Here is a 19,898-nt window from a genome sequence, read left to right as displayed (position 1 = left end):
TACAGGATAAAATGGTTCTTTTTTGTAGCTATTAAGCTTAAGAAAGTTATTAATTGTTTTTGCTAATTATAGTAATTGATGGAGATTAAAACATGGAGGTGGATGTTTCTGTTACAGTGTATCTTCTGCTGATAAACTAAAGGCTGATAAGGAAGTGGTGGCTTCATTGAAGGAACTTGGATTACGGATCAGCAAGTTCTTGGTGTGTACTTTGATTGCTATTTTATGTGTCCCTTTGATTAACATGTGTTCTCAAGTTTAGGAATTGTGTTGAAATCTAACCTGTGAAAGAGTTCAAAGCATCTCAAGCTATTTTTAAATATTTTGAATCATGCAGCTTAAAGCCAATTTAAATTTTGCCACAGTGAAAACTATTTGGCTCATTTGCTTTATCTTTTTTGTGGAATGACTTTCTTCTTGCCTCTTCAAGCCACCATCTTTAGAATGTAATATTTAACCTAATGTCAGTAGTGTATACACAAGAAATAAGGGCGAACGGGCCTTTGGGATTGCCTGCACTGGAAGAGATGCTATTGCAAATTGATTTTACTAAATGGATAGGAAAGTGCAGACCCATGCAACTATATAATTCCGGAAAGAGATTGGAAGAATGGTGTCATTCTTGTCAAAGGCTGAAGGCTGTTTCAGAAAGAAAAGTGGAAGTACATTATCTTTCTCTCAGTGAAATGGGATGACATCAGTGAATTTAAACAAGGCTATTTCAGTACTTAGAAGGACTCAGACCATGAATTCTGAAAAAGATTAGCACATATTTTAGTAGCTACAACATGTCGTGGACCGTAGAAGAGGTGCATAATTGAAGGTCGGGCTTTAGTCCTTGTTGATCTTTGGTTCAAAGGTCCAATTTAATGTCAGAGAAATGTATACAATATACATCCTGCATTGCTTTTTCTTTACAAACATCCATGAAAACAGAGAAGTGCCCCAAAGAATGAACGACAGTTAAATGTGAGAACCCCAAAGTCCCTCCCCAGTTCCCCCCCCCCCCACATGTAAGCGGCAGCAAGCAATGATCCCCCCTCCTGCCACCAGTAAGAAAAATAAAGCACATTGGTACCATCACTGAGCCCAGGTGTGTACTAAGCAATAGCAAAGACACGGACCAAAGTTACCACAAAGGCTTCGCATTTCATCCAACACTTGACAAACCACAGGTTCTCTCTGTCCCTAAGGGAGAGGGAGGTGTCCCCCATTTTCACAGCAAGCGGGAGACATAACAACAGCCCGCTGATTTACGATCTTGAAAGTATTTTGTCGCTTTTTTCGAGCTCTGTGTCCGAAGATCGCAAAGACCTCAGGTCTTCAGGCCCACAGCGAAAGATTTTCTGGCCTCCCTGACAACACACAAGTCTCCTGCCATGACACCGACCCTCGATCCGCCCGTCTCCAGAGCCCCGAGATCTTAGGTGTCCAAACACGAGAGAGACTCCCTCGGCATGTCGAATAATGGCCAGTTGTGGAACCCCGAGAACGGGTCCCATTCCTGCAAAGAACCAAAGCCTGTGTGTAACTCTAGCTCAGGGTCTTCAATAGAACCCTGAAAGGGAAAAATAAAGATATTAAAGGTGGAAATAGAGCTGTTTCCGAAGATGCAAGCAAAAGAGTTGCCATTAACCCTCCTAAGCTTCGCCTTTGGTTCAAGGATCTTTTTCTTTGAGGAGAGTGGTATTGAATTTAATGAAAGGAGCATTAATTGAGAGAGAATTGTTAACCGTTGCAACTGACATTGGGGCCTAGAACAGAAGTTAATAGCAAACATAATGTGGTTCTTTTGGACCAGGTGTGTTTAGTGAAGGAGCAAGGAAAGAGGTGGAAGAAAGTGGAGAGGGATTTGGGACTGGGAGACTGAGATGAAAAAGAAGAGGAAATAGAGAAAAAAAGGAAGTAGCAGATAGTAACCAGTATGTCTGTGAACTGCTTGCATGTTATTGGCGGTGAGGATGGTAGAGACCATGAGATGGCAGTAGAAAAAAAGAAGCTGGAACTTGTAGTTCAAGATGATTTTGGAATGGTCAATTATAATCTAGCCTTTGGTTACTGACTATTTGCTAATGTCCATCTTTTTAAAATTTAGAGTTAAAGAACAGTACAGCATAGAAACAGGCCCTTCAGCCCATCTTGTCCGTGTCTAGCCATTTAAACTGCCTACTCCTATCGACCTGCACTGGGAACATAACCTGCCATACCCCCTACCATACATGTATCTATCCAAACTTCTCTTAAAGTTTGAAATTGTGCTTGTTCCACTCTCATGACCCTCTGACTGAAGAGGTTTCCTCTCATGTTCCCCATAAACTTTTAAGCTTTCACCCCCTTAACCCATGACCTCTGGTTGTAGTCCCTCCCAAACTCAATGGAAAAAAAGCTTTCCTGCATATACTCTATCTATACCCCTCACAATTTTATATACCTCTATCAAATCTCTCAATTTTCTACGCTCCAAGTGTTACGTACCCTGTAACTGGGTCACTTACCAGCAAAGATAGAGGTCCGTTGAAGTCTGATGGTACTACTTTTAACAATATTTATTGATAAAAATACACAAAAATAATATCAATGCAAACATACAGATAATGTACGTCGTCAATACTAAATCTAAAAGCGCGGGTATAATAATAATCAATAAGGAATAGCTCTATCATTGTCTAGGGGATAATGTATTGTCTGATGGAAATATAAAAGTCACTTTAGTTCATTCAAGCTGCAGCTTTTTGGTTGGAGAGAAAGACAGATTAAAACTTGCCCATTCCTTTTATGATGTCAATCCTTCGAGCGTCGTTGGGAGTTGATTTCCCCGTTGTTAGCTAAAAACCGTTCTCCCGTGGTAAAGGCCCACCGACTCCGGGGCAAATGGAAACGGACGCACATGGCCTTCCCACCGGTTTTTTGCTATTATGGGATCGCTAGTGTTTCTTCTGGTGCGTCTGAAGGGGCTGTTCCTCAGACCCTCTTTTATCCTGACTCACAGGGTCTCAGATGTCAATCAGGATGGGATGATGCAATCCTTCCACCAACCCCCCACCTCGGTTCATTGCCTGGGGGCTTCGATGCATCGTACGGGATTCAATACACAAGTCCGCCGTTATCAATGGTTCCGCCTGTCAGAGGCCAGGACACATTCCAAACTCTTTGTGGATTCTGCATGTCTTTCTCTCATTTCCTGGGTCTCCTGACTCGAATCAATAGCGATCCTGCCATTCTCAAAAAGGAGGGGGCCACAGGCGTAACACAAGGAATAAAGTTATTGTGTGATTTTTGAGCCAGATGTCTAGAGATTAAATTCCATTGTATTTGACATATCACAATGTTTGTTTATGAAGTGTAAATTATGAAGAATTTATAAACAATATCAATTTGTCTAACAATTGGTTAATTCTTGGATAGAGTTTGGATGAGCAGCAGAGCGTTCAAATATTACAGTCATATCTTCAAGAGGATTACAGGGGCACAAAGGATTCAATAAAGGTATGGCTCTTTTGAAACAGACATTTTAATAGATTCTTGATTAGGGAATTATAGCTTCATAGGAGAAACATGGTAGCTCATTTGTAGCTATTTTTATTCCTTTTGGTGTTACCCCAGTTTCTTCCATTCCTTAACAAATAGCCTTGATAAATTTTCCATGTTTATAATGGATAACTGGTTAGACGTGTAGAACTTGTGCTGAAAATTAAAGTTATAATTAGAGTCTGTTTCAGCTTCAAAATTCTGGTAATTTTTTTTGCATTAAGTTCAGTCATACTGTTTTAAAGAGCTTTATTCGCATGTTCACAGTGTTGATATTTTGCAACTGATTTGCTTGTATTTATCCTTTTAAGGTAGTTTTGCAGGATGAGCGACAAAGCCAAACACTGCAGCTCAAGGTAAGTATTTATATGTTGAAACCTAAAATGTACAGTTGATGTTCTGCACCTAATGTGTAGAGCTATGTTAATGAAGATTAATTCCCACTTTGTCTTTCATCAGACTTTTCTTGTTCCACTCTTAGTTGGCCTGCTGGGATATTGCACAAAGTAGAAATTGTGACCTTGCACAAGAAAGTGGAAGATTAGAAAGTAATTGCTGAACAGAATTTCATGTCTCCTGATTATGCATAGGGGAAGTTTGAATGGGAGGCAAATAACTTACCTCTAGATTCCGGACTACAGAGCGCACCTGATTAAAAGCCGCTGGCTCTAATTTTAGAAAGAAAATCAATTTTTTACTTGTACAGGCCGCACCGGATTTTCGGCCGCAGGTGTCCCACGTTGTAATATGAGATATTTACACAGAAAGATATTACACGTGAGGATTTTTTAACTTTTAATTAAATCCATATGGTAACATAAACAAATACATATTGCAAATGCTTTTTTTCGAACCGTGCCTGTAACGCGGCTACTTTTAAATATACGTTGCATATACTTTTTTACTGAACAACATTCCAATATCTCCTAACGACTGGTAAAAAATATATATACTGCAGCCTACCAGGAAAAGTTATTGATCGCCTTTAACTTAAAAGCAGCGTTCGCTCAGATCCAATGCCGCTCGCCCCCCTCCTTCCCGTTTATCGCAAACTGGCATTTTTCCCACAAGACGCGGCGAAACCGGGTGTGACGTCATAGCATCCCGCGATGTAGTACAGAAAACAAATATAGTTAAAACACTTCTAACTTTAACTAGAAAATGAATTACTAAGCGAAAATATTATAAACTAAATAACTGCCATAAAGGCAGCACAATGCTTTTCTTCGAGTGTTTTCCATGTTGATGAGGGTGAGTACAAATGACTGATTTACAATAATTTAATTGTGAAAGTGCGCTTGATTTATCGTACAATTTCATTGGACCTCTGTGAACTACTCATCAATTTTATTGGTCTACTGTTACGAGGCAAAATGTTTTTGGCGGCATGAAAAAAATCATGCATTAGCCGCACCGTATTAAAGGCCGCAGAGTTTAAAGCTGTTCAAAATGTGGGAAAAAAGTAGCGGCTTATAATCCGACATCTACGGTAATTTGAAGATTTTTAAAAAATCAAACCATTCAAAGGACTGTTCTAAAGACAGACAGATAGACAGACATACTTTATTGATCCCGAGGGAAACTGGGTTTCGTTACAGCCGCTCCTGAGACTTCTCTAAGTTGATGAAATCCTCCTTGTTAAAAGTTGAACTCAATATCAGCTGGATTGTTTTTATTTATTATTCATTTCCTTTTGGGAATCTTATAGGCAGTATGGCTGCCTTTTGTCATTTTGTAGTACATGCTACGGGATAAGTCAAAAAGCTTAATGCCTTTCCTTACATGGGCAAAGGCAATCATATCTGGAGTCATACAATCTGGAAATACAAGTAATGTCATGCTTTCTCATTTGATAAATGTTTTTGAAATTAATTAAATAATCATTTCATAATTTCCTTTTTAGTTATAAGAGGAGGCAATTAAGAATGATAGCTTTTCAGGGATTTTTTCTTGAGAGCATTCATGAGTTGTAGTATTTTCAGAGTTTTGTTAGTTGATTGTCTGATTTAATCTATTTGCCACAGTTGTGGTTACTAGTTTGTAAGGCAGAATTACTACTTCAACCATGTGTGTTAACAAAACAAAATTGAATATTCTGTCTTGCCTGCCTTTTACTCGAGTGTAATGTTTAGATCATCATTCAGTGGGTTTCAATTTGTGGAAGGCAGAAGGAATTTGCTAACTATATTAAAAATGTAATTTTCTGAAAGTTACCTGAGTTCTTGCAACTTTATTTACACCTTAAATTTTATTTTTATCTTGTGCTTAGATTGCGGAATACTATTATGAAGAACGACTTTATACATTACGTTGTGTTCTCTACCTTCTCACATATTTTCAAGATGAACGACATCCTTATAGGGTAAGCTAAAGTAAAGAATAATTGTTTTTCGGAGGTAATTAAACAGCACTGTTGAACCATGAAAGTATATTTGTTGAGCAATGTTGTATATTTACTTTTTGATTGGCTTGTACATTTACTTGTGACTTGACAAATACACCTCAACATCACAGCCATCATCTACAGCGTGTTATTGAGAAATGTGTTTGTCAGGTCACACTGTCCTTTTTGTTATTCCTCCCATCCTCTGAAATTCCATGAGAATCGATAAACTTCTATAAGTAGGTGAAAAAGTTATTTCTCAACATATATTGTAATTAATTTTATTTGTACTTACAGTGTTTCTAATGATTGCATGTATCTCAGTGATTTTATCCGAACTGGGTATATGTTAATTATACCAACTAAAAATATTTTGTATTTATTTCTTAGGCTGAATACTCAAAATGTGTGGACAAGCTGGAGAAGGAACTGGTTACGAATTATCGGAAGCAGTTTGAGGAATTGTTCAGAACTGAAGCTCCAACTTGGGAATCTCATGGGAATCTAATGGTGTGTACTGTTTGGTTTTGTGTTTGTTTAAAATAATTTTTACATTGCTTACTTCACCATTATTCTGGCTCTTTTATCCAGTTACTTTGCTTCCTCCTATATATAAAAAGGAATAAATATCACAGCCATTATTTATGGTTTGTTACTGAGTGTATTTGACAGGTTACACTGTCCCTTTTGTGATATTCATCCCATCCTCTATAATTCCATGATAATAGATAAATCTGATGTTCTGTGAATAGGTGAAAAAGTTATTTCTCAGCATATATTGTCATTCATCCAGAGCAAGTACTTTTGCTTGGTTATGTACCCTTATGATGTACTCTGTTTGCAAAATTGTTCATTTTGTTCAAATTAGACTTTTTTAGAAAATTTTGAGTGGAATTTGTGCTGCAAGATCTTCCTTTATTTAGTTATTTTTATTCAAAAATAAATCCTCTGTAAGAAGTCACTGAATTAAAAACAGACCACATTTGTTATCTGACTTTCAATGCTGCTTTGCAGACAGAACATCAGGTGTCTCGTTGGTTCCTGCAATGCCTGAGGGAGCAAGCTCTTATTTTAGAGATTATCTTCCTATATTACGCCTATTTTGAAATGGGACCAGAAGATCTCTTGGCTTTTGCAAGAATATTCAAAGAGCAAGGATTTGGAGCACGGCAAACAAACCGACACCTTGTAGATGAAAGCATGGATGGACTGGTTGATCGCATTGGGTGAGTATATGCCAGTGAGGTAAAGATGTTCAAATTATCTCGAATAATTTGACGTCAGTTGTGGCTCAGGGGTAATACATTAATCTCTGAGCCAGAAGATTGTAGGTTCGAACCTTGCCACAGGAAGGATTGATTTGCCTGTGTCATTTTGGGGTGGCACAGTAATTTTAGCATTTAGTGTAATATTATAGTTCCTGTAATCCAGGTTCAATTCCACCAGTGTCTGTAAGGAGTTTGCATGTTGTCCCCGTGACTGTGGATTTCCTTCAGGTGCTGCAGTTCCCTTCCACCTTCCAAAGATGTATGGGTCAGTAGGTTAATTGGCCATGTGTGTAATTGGATAGCACGGCTCATTTGGCTGGAAGGACCTGCTAAAGTGCTATATCTTTAAATAAATAAAAATGATTATTAAAATTATTTGGAAAATTGCTAAGTATTTACCATTTTACAATGTATTTGAAATATCCAGCAACCAATTTGAAAAGTAATAGAACAATGAGCCGCCTTTGCAGGGTTGAAACTCATTTAGCGCAACTATCCATAGGGTTGGCATGAGTCGGCGACGACTTGATGGCACATAACAACAATAACTAATGAGAACTTGAAATAAATGTAAAATTGAGGAGTTGTTCTAACAGAAGAAGTAGAACTAGTGAGAGATTTATATTTGGCACGGTAGCATAGTGGCACAATGCTTTACAGTACTGGTGGTCCAGGTTCCATTCCTGCCGCTGACTGTAAGGTGTTTGTGCATTCTCCCCGTGACTGTGAGGGTTTCCTCTGGGTCCTCTGGTTTCCTCCCACAGTCCAGAGATGTATGTACTGGTTGATAGGTTAATTGGTCATTGTAAATTGTCCTGTGATTAGGCTAGGATTAAATTGGGAGATTGCTGGGCAGTGTGGCTTGAAGTGTTGGAAGGGCCTATGCTGGCTAGATATTCATCAGATAGCCATTACGCATGTAATTGGTCCATGATTTATCCAACCATTTAAGAATATTGTACATAATATATTGAAATATTGTGAATGATATATTGGGTTTTTTTGGTGCAGTTCCTTGATGTCTTGCAGTTCCTTGATGTCTAAACATGTTACTTGTAAGTGAGCTACAGAGATCAGAAATTATATTCTCATGATAAATCTAAAATCTATCATTTAATTTGAAAAATTATTTTAAATAGACTGGAGATTGAAGCTTTTGTCTGAAATATTTCTATTCATGGTTATTAGAAAAATCTTACTGTAAAGCAAAATGCTGGAAATAGCAGAACAGGCAACATCTGTGGATAGAATTATCAATTTGGATGGATGATCTTTCAGAAATGCATTGTTCAATCTGGCTTTGTTCTGCAAAGTCTCTTGTGAATAAGAAATTTGATACCTGTCTTTAGAATCTGGAATTAATTAAACTTGTTTCATATAGCACAAGATGTCCCATTGGATATCTTGGGGCCAAATCTTTGATTGTTCTGTCCAGGCAGAAAAAAAATCACCTAAATTTTGTACTGAAATATGTAGAAGGCTTGAAAATTTCCAAAGCTACTGTTCCTGGTCTTAATTCTTTAACGAGAATGAAAGAAATAACACTGTCCTCAAGCGGTCCCCGATTTAATTATGTTATGGCGAAACCTCCACTGATAGTACTTTCCTTACTCTGTATACTTTGAAATCCATTGTGCCCAAGAATCTGTCAGTCATATTAACACATCCAATGTTCATTCACAGCTCTCTAAATAAAGATTTATTTAGTATATTTAGAGATACAGTGCGGACCAGGTCCTTCTGGCCCAATGAGCAGTGTTGCACAATAACCCACCTGTTTAACACTAGCCTAATGGCAGGGTAATTTACAATGACCAATTAATCTACTGACTGGTATGTCTTTGGACTGTGGGAGGAAACCAGGGCACCTGGAGGAAACTCATGCGGTCATAGGGTGAACGTACAGACATCTTACAGATGGTGGCGGAATTGAACTCTGAACATCGACGTACCAAGCTGTAATAGCATTGTGCTAACTGCTACATTATCATGGCACCCCAATGGGAAGTCTAGACTTGCATTACATGGATGGACAGACCGAAGGGACTGATTCTCTAAGTTTTACTCTGAGTCTGCCGCCCACCTAGAGACGAGGTGTAATTCACAGTAACCAGTTACCCTTTGGGATATGGGTGGAAACGAGAGCATGGTGGGGGGGGGGGGGGGTGGATGGAATCCACGTGGTCACAGGGAGAGTATGCAAACTCCACACAGATTAAGTAGGAGATTGGTATTGAACCTGGGTCTCCAGGACTCTGAGGCAGCCACTACCCATTGTGCCAGGGAGTACCCAAATAGTAATGAATCATTTCATCAGTTATTTTGTGAACTGACAATTTGTAGATTGAATAATGTAGCTTTTTTAAAATTCTTTAAGTTATGCATTAATGGAAGTGATTTTAATAAATGTGATTTGTAGTACATTTTCGGGTCTGAGTTTATTGTGATTTTTTTTTTTAATCAGGAAGGATTTAGAGAACCTGTTTTAAGTTGTCTGACATCATGCAGTGTTACATTTGGATTACAATTTTGTGATACATACAAAGGCTAGGGGGTTATTTGCAAAAAATATAAGAATTATCTGATAGGAGCTCAGTGGTAGTAATGTTTCGTGTGTTCTGGCTTCAAATAGCTTGGTTAGAAAATGCAGTATCATCCTTGGACTAACCAAAAGGCAAGTTTTCAATGTTCTTTGCTCATTAATGAGGGTAGGATTTGATAGTTCTAAAACAATCTGTCAATATTGTCCCTTTCATGGATGCAAAATAGATTGATTGGCATCTATTAGTAAATTCCCAATGCTTTTACAAAGGGGAGAAAATTTAGGAGCAGAATTAAAATTTATATACTTTTGTATAAGTGATATAATAAGACCAATTTATTTTGAGTATTTGTTTTTCTTGCATCTGAGAAATTTGAAGTGATCGTAAAATTTTTTTTTTCTGCCAGATTCCAAATATAGTATATAAATCCTTTGACTAAGCTTGCCATGTCATGCGAGCATTATCATCTTTTGTGCTTCTTTTAGGTATTTCAGTGCATTGATCCTAGTCGAGGCAATGGACATTGATTTTCTACATAAATGTGCTCTTGAGGATAGTGTAGACCGACATCAGTTTGCTAATGCTCGAGAGGTTTGCCAGGTAACCTTTTTTTCTCTAACTGAATGAAACATGTGTTCAGCAATCCAGGAACAGCTTCTTCCCCTCTGCCATCCGATTCCCAAATGGATATTGAACCCATGAATACTACCTCACTTTTAAAATATATATTATTGATCTATTCAATATACATATACTGTAATTGATTTGTTTATTCTATATTATGTATTGCATTGAACTGCTGCTGCTAAGTTAACAAATTTCGCGACACATGCTGGTGATAATAAACCTGATTCTGATTCTAATGGAAGATTGGAAGGATTGTTTATAGTTGTGAGCATGACAAATTCATATCATGAAGAGACAAGACAGTTTATAGATGGCAGGTTACCATAGTGAAATATAGAATTTAAGCTATATATATTTTGTACAGCTTAAAAAGACATGGCAGAGGCAGGAAGTCGGGAGAATTAGATTCTTAACTAGTTGGGTGTTTAAAAAGATCAGTGCTGGAGCCTCACGGGTTTACTTTGAAGTGAGGGCTCAAGATTTTGGCACAGGGAATATAGTGAAGTATATAGTGTGAAGGGAGTATAGGCTTTGTAAGGAAAATTAAAAGTATTGATGGTGAATTTACAAATTGTGGTACAAGTAGATCTGAGAAGCTGGTAATGTGAAATACAAATCATTTGGATAAAAGTACAAAGTAGTCTAATAATAAAATTTATTATCAGAGTGCATGCATGTCACCACATACAACCCAGAGATTCTTTTTTTGCAGGCATACTTAGCAAATCTATGGAGCAGTAACTAAACAGGATCAATGGACAACAAACCGGAAATGCAGATATAAATAAATAGCAATAAATAACGAGCAGGGAATAACTAGATAAGAGTCCTTAAAATGTGTGTAGTTATCCCCTTTTGTTCAAGATTTTGATGGTTGAGGGGTAGTCCTGAGGCACTTGTACCTTCTGCCTGATGGCAACAGCAAGAAAAGAGCATGGTCTGGTCTCATGAAATGTTGATCTTTTTGCAAGGGGTATAAACTATATTAAGGAAGGTTTGATGCATCTTTGGAGGGGTGATGAATTAGAATACTGAATGGAGTTTAGGTCTCCATATTTAAGGATTGGTGCACTTATATTGGAGGTGGTACATTAAGTTGATTCCTGGAATGAAGTGATTGACATACAAAAAAAGATCAAGAAAATAGGAATAAGGGGGTGATTTTAATGAGAGCAGAATCGTTGTATATGTAGGGCATATGAGTGGGTGGAGAGGGAAGACAGTGAGAAAGGTGATGAGTCCAAGACTGGATCAGCTGTTGTCTTATTGGATGGTGGAGCAGACTAAAGCAACTGGTTGGCTTACTCATGCTCCTGTTTCTTAACAATATTTTGATATTTCTGTACATATTGATTATATTTTGCTGTAATCCTGAAATTATTTAGTTTTCTTATTAAATCTCTCTCAAGCTCGGTCAGAATTAAAAATCGATATAGTTTTAAATTGTTTTCTTATTTAACATGTGGTTGAGGACTTGTTTGAGTTGAAAACTGAAAATTCTCAGGATAGTGTTTGAATGATTCATGAATCCATTGCTTCTTTCATTGTTTTGAAAGCGAACCACTGTAATTTGCATATTTCTATTATCCTTGTAATGGATAGTATATATTAGTGGTCACCAACCTTTTTAAGCCCAATATCCCCTACCTCAGCCTTAGTGAAAGGCAAGATCGACCCCAGAACAATTATTGACACGCATGCGCACCAGGGCAGAAAAGACCGGAGTAAAACCCCGCAACCCGGAAGTAGAAATAATGTATAATCACCAGGGGTACCCACCCTTTTTTGCACCATGGACCGGTTTAATATTGACAATATTCTTGCAGACTGGCCGACAGGGGGGTGTTAAACATGACTGGAATACAGTGATACTCAAAGCAAGTTCCTCATGTCCAGTCTATTCCGCAATTTAGTTTTCGTGGCTCTCGGCACTTCTGTCCCGCTTGCTCACGTTTTTTCTGCTGAAAAGACTCAATGGGTTTGTCTTTAAGTACAGGGTGCTTGGACTCAAGGTACCAAAGCCGTTTTGAGTGCTTCATTGCCTCATTAGACAGCTTCCGGGCCCGAACTCCAGCCTCCCACCCACCCACCACCAGACGCCTTGGCTAGGTGCAGCTGGTCGTGGGTGGGGTGAGAGGACAAGGTCAGGGCTGGAGGAGGAGTGCGACGGGGGCGCCCGCCACTCCCCCTTGTAGGATCTATCAGCCCACAAAAGTTTGTTTCAGTAGATCGCAGTGAGGTAGCTGCTCTGCTACTTATGAAACCCTGAGCCTGAATTAGGTCGTCTGAGAATATTTCAGCACCGGGTTCCCCATGAACATTCGCTGTGGTAAACAGGTTCAGAGGCAGCGCCCATCTGTCTATGCTCCAGGCCAGTAGCAACGGCACTTCCCGCCGGCCGCATGAGGCGGCTGGTTATCCCTGGCACAAGGGTATCACTGTGTTTAGGTGACTGATATCCTTGTGTGCGTTCAAGTTCAACAGTGGGCGTGACAAGGAATGAGGAAAGGTGCAGCTGACTCGTATCGTTTCCTTGCAGCCTGGTGGTTGGGGACCACTGAATTACACTGTGTAGTGTGGGGGAGCTACACGCATGCGCACTGGGCAGAAAGAACGGAACTAAAACCCCGCAACCTGGAAACAATCTCGCAACAGTATTTGTGTATTTATTTTTCATTTTTTTCCGGGATCTACTGGGAAAGTCTCAAAGATCGACCAGTCAATCGTGATCGACGGGTTGGCGACCACTAGTGTATATGATGAAAAATCTTTCTAAAATGTGCTAAAGACATTATGTACCAAATATCATGGATTTTACAATAATCTGTTAGCTTGAATGGGTTTCATTTGTTTCATATTAACCAAAATCAGAGACCATATAATATGTCACTGAGTTTTTTGAAACCCGGGTTGTCTTTAATGATTTTATACTTCTTTTCAAATTACATGAATTTTATAGTAAAAATATATTTTGCAGGAGATGGATAAGCTGCTGTTGACGTTGGGGGACATTCCACACCATGCTCCAGTGCTGCTGTCCTGGGCTCTTCTGCGTCATTCTTTGTGCCTGGATGAATCAAGTCATGTAATCAGGCGCTTAGGGAGTATCGCTATTCAACAGAATGCCTTTCAGTACATGACACAGATGCTTAAGGCACTTGGCAGTGGAGGAAACAATGTGAGTGTCTCGGAAGGTGATGCAACATCATTTTTCAAGGAAGCTTGCAGGTTTACTGGATTGATCTTGGGTTCATGTTGGCATGTGAAGATTGTGTGAGGTTTGCAGAACCATTATTGATCTGCAAGATGACAACAATAATCAGAGCAAAAATCAGATGTCTGGCCATTCAAATGTACTCATATGTTTAATACATTATTGTAAAATGAATGTTGTCACTGTAGTGTAGTGGTTAGCATAATGCTATTACAGCGCCAGCTGTAAGATTGGGGTTTGTTTCCTGAAACTGTCTATAAGGAGTTTGTATATTCTCTGCGTGACCATGTGAGTTTCCTCTGGGTGCTCCAGTTTCTTCCACATTCCAAAGATGTACAATTAGGGTTAGTTATTTATGAGCATTTTTTTTTGGAGTCAGAAGCATGGCGACACTTTCTGCTCAGCACAATCCTCACTGATTTGATGCAAATGAATATTTCACTGTATGTTTCAATGTACGAGTGAAAAATAAAGCTAGTGTTTATGAAATTTTTCTAACCCTTAATGCCCATTATAATCCCTTAAAACAACCTCTCCCTCAATGTCGCAAAGACAGAGGAGCTGGTTGTGGACTACAGGAGGAATGGAGACAAGTTAACCCCTATTGTCGTCAATGGATTTGGGGTTGAGAAGGTGAACAGCTTAAGTTCCTCGGCATACACATCACCAAGGATCTCACGTAGTCTGTACATACCGGCTGTGTGGTGAAAAAAGCACAATAGTGCCTCTTTCACTTCAGACCGTTGAAGAAATTTGGGATGGGCCCCCAAATTCTAAGAATCTAAATGGTCTTCGAAAAGCCATCATGACTTAGTAAAGATGGTGCAGAGCAACATCATTCCTAATGACACCACTAATACAGTGAAGAACAATCTTTGCAACATAATTTCTAATTATTAAAATATCTTGCATGTGATTAAACCGAACCCAGCTATATTCTTTGCATCATAATCTTATTCAATCTTCTGATATTAGGAAAACCTCTTGAAGTAAACTATTTGAGAAAATAACTAGGAGAACTGAGTAGACAGATTTAAGCAGAATGAGGAACCAGTTTACGCTTGCAGAATAAGTAAACTGGAATAATATTGAGTGTAATTTCATCAGTGACAGCTTGTGTTTATATTACAGCTTTAATAAAGTGAAATGTCACAAGCCATTTCAGTGTTCTATTAAAGTGTAAGCGAAATTGAAATATTTGTTTAGGTGATTGAAGTCTTTTCAAAGCGATCGCTTTTAAGGTGAATATTGTAGGCACATGCTGTCAAGTTTTTGAGGAAGAACTTCAAAGCTGGGGTCTAGATATTTGAAAGTACATTTTTCAAGTATGGTATGAAGGACATACTGAAAAGTAGAAGTGAGTTTGGTGTAAAGGCTTGTTGGGAAAAGAGATTTCTTTCAAAGTTATGCTCTGGGATGAGAGGAGGAAAACATACCATGCAAATCTGATTCCTCATTCATTTGTATAGTTTTAATCTTTTCATTGGATCTGCACCCATTACTTTCAGTCTGCTGGGTTGAGCTGCATTTTCTTAGGCCCATTACTCTTACTGGCACATATGCCACTGACAGCAGCTCACCAGAGTCCGTTGTCTTGGGCCAGTCTTTCAAATTATTTCCAAGTATAGCCCATCTTCAGTCTTCCTCTCCCTGGGATGAGATCTCTGGAGCTTCTGTTGGTGTTTCTGTAGCTCTAGGTTTTTATGGATTGGGTTTGTTAGCCGCATGTCCAACCCTCCTTTCGCAGCCAGGCTTGGGACCATCTATGGCAAAGTTGGGTCAGTTTCGACAATTCTTTCATTTGATCGATGATGCTCAACGGCTTGTTCATTGCTTCAGATTCCAAAATCTGCAGACTCTTGTGCTTTCATTATTTTCTATGTATTGGTTTGTGTATTGCTTGTTTTACACAGAACATTGACTTCTGCCTCAGACTTGTGATTGTATGTGTTTCAGTGTACAGCAAGTACTGCACGAATGTGCATCTATGGACTTCTCTCATTTGTCTTAACATCTTTTGAGGAAGAAACTTTGGGAGATCAACAGGTACTAAATGTGTTGACCGTTGATAGTTGAAATTAGCATCTTACTAGTAACTAACTTCCTGATTGTAAAAGTGATATTAAGACAAAGTAGATTATAGATTTAAAACTGGACTTTATTTTGCCTGCTCCATTATCTTTTGAAGTTAATTGCCTGATGACTTTACCTTGCTTGCAACATTGACTAATAAGTTTGTTTCATGTAGTGAACAAAATATCTGATTTATATTGCTGACTGCCATAAAAATAATTGAATACCAGTGTACTTTTGTTTAAATATGAGAATAAACTTCAGTATTTTCTTCACAGTCTGTCTTAATTTTTTTACCTGATCAGGTAAAGTCATTGTCTATGCCTGGTTCCAGGTAACTCACCCCTAGATGGGGCTGAATTAGTAGACAATGTCTTTCTTGTGAATATTTAGGTATTGGATGATTATTTTCTTGGTGTAGGAGTAGAATCTGTAAGAAATCAAAACAATGCTTCATCACTGTGTTATGCTGGTATGTTCCATCCTTCTCTGGTCCTTGACATGCCAGTGAAGTTCAAAATAGCAGATGACCATTTAGCTTTTCCACTAGTATAAGCAGAGAGACTCCCAAATAAGATTCTTCAAAAGGAACATATAAGGAAGAATACAAGCTTTTCAAGTAACCAGCAATATTATTATTCCTATTAATGATAAAATTGTCACATGTTTGCCCTAGATTAAGGATTAGAAACAATTTTTTGGAATTATTTTGAATTAAGAAACTAGCAGTGGTCTGCTTAAAAGAATGATACTACCTTTCATCCAGTATTTAAATGTACTTGGAGGTAATCAAATTGCTTTAATGTACAGTTCCAACTTTTGCTTCCTGATCCCCTCCAAATTGGGTTCCTCCCATTTTGGTTGTACGTTCAGCTGCAAAGGTTTAAGGATCTATCATTTCCTTTCCTTGGCCTTTTTGGTTTGTTTTTTCCTCCTTTAAGGTGATCCTAATAACTAACTGAGTTTTTATTCAGTTGCCTGTCTGCCCTTTGACTTTGTATTGACTTTTATTTGAGATACAAGCCACAAAGTCATTCTGATATTTTTTCCCATTTAAATTGTTTATTAAAAATAACAAGTTGCTGCTGTTCACATCTATTAGTGCTTATATACTGTCCTTTACTCCTGCTGGTGTTCAGGTCAGCAATGAAGGTCCTCCATCTTTCTCTGTCTGAAACCAATTTTGGTCTTGGTCTTGTTGGTGATGTTCAGGGTTTCCTTCATTGTTCCTCTCAGTTTTCACTATTGTCAGCCATGAAAGTCCTGGGTGGAGACTTAGGAATACTGTCACACTCAGATGCAGAAGGATTCTTTGTTGTTGTTTCCTTAACGGTTTTCTTTGACCAGTTACGGTTGTTAACAGTGAGTGGAACCCCAGAACCTGGAGGTCTGGTGGACCACTTTTAGTCTGGCCTCTACCCTTTGACCTGTTCGGCATAGCCGACCCTACCAAGAGCCAAAGTATAAGACCCTGACTCCAGCCAGCATAGCTTTCCAGGTCATCAAGGCATGCAAGCCTCCAAACCACGACAAGGTTGTGCTCCTCTTGGAGAAGATGTACTTTGGCAGCATATTTTGTTGCTGAGTCTCTGTATATGCTTAGTGTACTTTCCAGAAATTTAACGTAATCTTTTTTTTTACTCTTTTCCAGCACTTGATTAACCTGGCCTGTGAGGTGTTTGCAGCCCCAAGTCTGGCAGAACTTTTTTGGGATACAGTGAGTACATCACTTTATGTTTACCTAAGCAAAAAAGACATTGGTCTTTTCCAATGGGTTATAAAGTTACCTGTTTGTGGACAAGGAGTTTCTAGTAGGTAATAGTATCATTTTGTTTACTTTGGAAATGACATGCTAGATGTTATTATCAATTCCACAGCTGATGTAGCAAACTTTTTATATTAATTGTGTGATTGAAATAATTGATAATTTATAGCTGTTGAAAAAGAGCTATTTTTAAATCTTTCATTAAAGTAAATAGCATTTGCTTATTATGGAATATATCCTGCTGCCAGGGTGATGGGTGTATCTTCACCTTTTCATCATGTCTTAGCTGATGACCCATTCCAGTGTAAGATTCTAAAGTTATTTTTTGTACTCTGAAACTGTGGAAGTTGAGAATTGCTTTAATCTTTACTTTATGATTTTTTAAATATCTTGCAGTAGGTTTATACTTAAGCCCTCCTAACATCGTTAGAAAAGGCAAATGCTGAACATAGTTGGAACCATTGGGTTGATGGACTAGTAATATTCTCATGTTATGCAGGTGCTAGGTTGGCATCCTGGTAATTTTTGTATTTTCCCCCTCTATGATTCTTACTGATCAGCAAAAATCTAAGAGTATTTTAGAAGCCAGTTGAGAAATGAATACTGTTAGTTTTGAGGCACCTTATTCCTTTCACTCCATATATTAGATTCAAGCATTCATTTCATAAAGTTTTTAGCTCTTTGTGGAACCAGGATTGTTGCTGTGTGAAAATATATTGAGTGAAGATTTTAAGGACTGTTTGATAAAAATCAGTTATGATTTGCCAGTATTCATAATGTTTAATACAGGTTCTGATTCTCCTTGTGTGTGATTCCTTTTTTAATAAAGGAACCCACAACAGGTCTTGCTGTGTTGTTGGACAACAATTGTGGAATGTTCCCACAGTCTATGGCACCACTGCTGCAGCTGCTGTCGGCACTTATATCGGACAAAAGCACAGCTAAAAAGGTATTTTTTTATTTTGAGGAAAGAGATTCCAAAATAATTCTATATTTTATTTGTACCCTTGTAAGGGAATAATAAGCAGGTTTTGAGGATTCTGATCAATAAGGGAGAAGGAACACTTTAATTTTGCTCTGAATATTTTATCAAGAGTATAGTAAATGATAAAAAAACATAGATATACAAAACACTAAGTCTAAAATAATGTGTAAAATAATTAATAAAATAACAAGACCCGTAAGTGATGCAAAGGATTAACAAGATAATAAGTCTAAAATGGTGTACAGAATAATTGATACAGCAGCTAGTGTCACATCCTTCAGGTCATCGAGGGTTCCAATTTATGACAACTGGTGTAGAGAACCTGGGAGGTCCTTGACACCAGTTGCGATTCCGTTCAGAGGACAGTAGTTCGGTGAGCTTACTCGCTGCTCACACTTGCATAATCAAGAAAGCCCATGCTTCCTTTTCAAATCTGTGCATACCAGTCAGCTACAATTCTAAAGCTATTTCTTAATGATAGGCACAAGAAATTCTGCAGATGCTGGAAATCCAAAGCAACACACAAAATGTTGGAGGAGCTCAGCATGTCAGGCCGCATCTGTTGAAATGAAATTGACATTTGGGGCCGAGACCCTTCTTCAGGTTGAGAAAGGAATGGAAAAGATATCAGAATAAAAAGGTGGGGGGAGGGGAGAAGGAATGCTAGAAGGTGATGGGTGAAGCCAGATGGGTGGGAAAGGTAAAGGGCTGTAGAAGAAGGAATCTAATAAGCAAGGAGAATGGACCATGGAAAAAGGGAAAGGAGGAGGGGTGCCGGAGAGGTGATAGGCAGGTGGGAAGGGGTAAGAGGCTAGAGTGGGGAATAGAAGAAGAGGGAAGAGGGAGGGATATTTTTTACTGGAAGGAGAAATCGACAGTAATGCCATCAGGTTGGAGGTTACCCAAATGTACATGTGGTGTTTCTTATCATGGCAGAAGAAGAGGCAGTGTTCTGACATGTCAGAATGGGAATAGGAATTAAAATGCTTGGCCACTTCCACTTTTTGTGGTTGGAGCGGAGGTGCTTGATAATATGATCCCCCAATTTATGATAGGTCTCACCAATGTAGAGGAGGCTGAATCAGGAGCACTGAATATAGTAGACATCCCAACAGATTTGCAGATGAAGTGTTGCCTCACCTAGAAGGATTGTTAGGGGTCCTGACTGGACATGAGGGCGGAGGTGAATGGGCAAGTGTAGCACTTCCTCTGCTTGCAGGGATAAGTGCCAGGAGGAGAGATTAGTGGAAGGCAGAGAGTTGGGGAGCAGGAGGCAAAGTTGTGCTTGGTGGTAGGATGCCTTTGAAGATGGTGGAAGTTGCAGAAAATGAAGTGTTAGATGCGAAGGCTCCTGGGGTGGTAGGTGAGGACAAGAGGAACTCAATCACTGTAAGGCGGCAGGAAGATGAGGTGAATGCATATGTCCGGGAAATGGAGGAGATGTGTGTGAAGGTAATGGAGGAAGAGAAACCCTGTTCGTTGAAGAAGGAGGATATTTCTGATATCCTGGAA

General features: G+C 38.7%; 1 protein-coding gene across 1 annotated transcript in view; it reads left to right on the top strand.

Annotated features, from left to right (window-relative positions):
• The window catches only part of nup188 (nucleoporin 188), a 117,329-nt gene that overhangs the window by 15,887 nt on the left and 81,544 nt on the right, over positions 1–19,898 (top strand). The window contains exons 4-14 of the mRNA XM_073052718.1: positions 118–202; positions 3,406–3,486; positions 3,840–3,884; positions 5,798–5,890; positions 6,302–6,421; positions 6,926–7,137; positions 10,208–10,322; positions 13,327–13,527; positions 15,520–15,609; positions 17,288–17,353; positions 18,231–18,350. Coding sequence (XP_072908819.1) covers positions 118–202; positions 3,406–3,486; positions 3,840–3,884; positions 5,798–5,890; positions 6,302–6,421; positions 6,926–7,137; positions 10,208–10,322; positions 13,327–13,527; positions 15,520–15,609; positions 17,288–17,353; positions 18,231–18,350 — 1,228 coding nt within the window. The remainder of the gene's footprint in view (positions 1–117; positions 203–3,405; positions 3,487–3,839; positions 3,885–5,797; positions 5,891–6,301; positions 6,422–6,925; positions 7,138–10,207; positions 10,323–13,326; positions 13,528–15,519; positions 15,610–17,287; positions 17,354–18,230; positions 18,351–19,898) is intronic.

The sequence above is a fragment of the Hemitrygon akajei genome, chromosome 7 (assembly GCF_048418815.1).
Source record: "Hemitrygon akajei chromosome 7, sHemAka1.3, whole genome shotgun sequence".
NCBI classification, from domain to species: domain Eukaryota; kingdom Metazoa; phylum Chordata; class Chondrichthyes; order Myliobatiformes; family Dasyatidae; genus Hemitrygon; species Hemitrygon akajei.
This window is presented reverse-complemented; position numbering and strand designations above follow the sequence as displayed.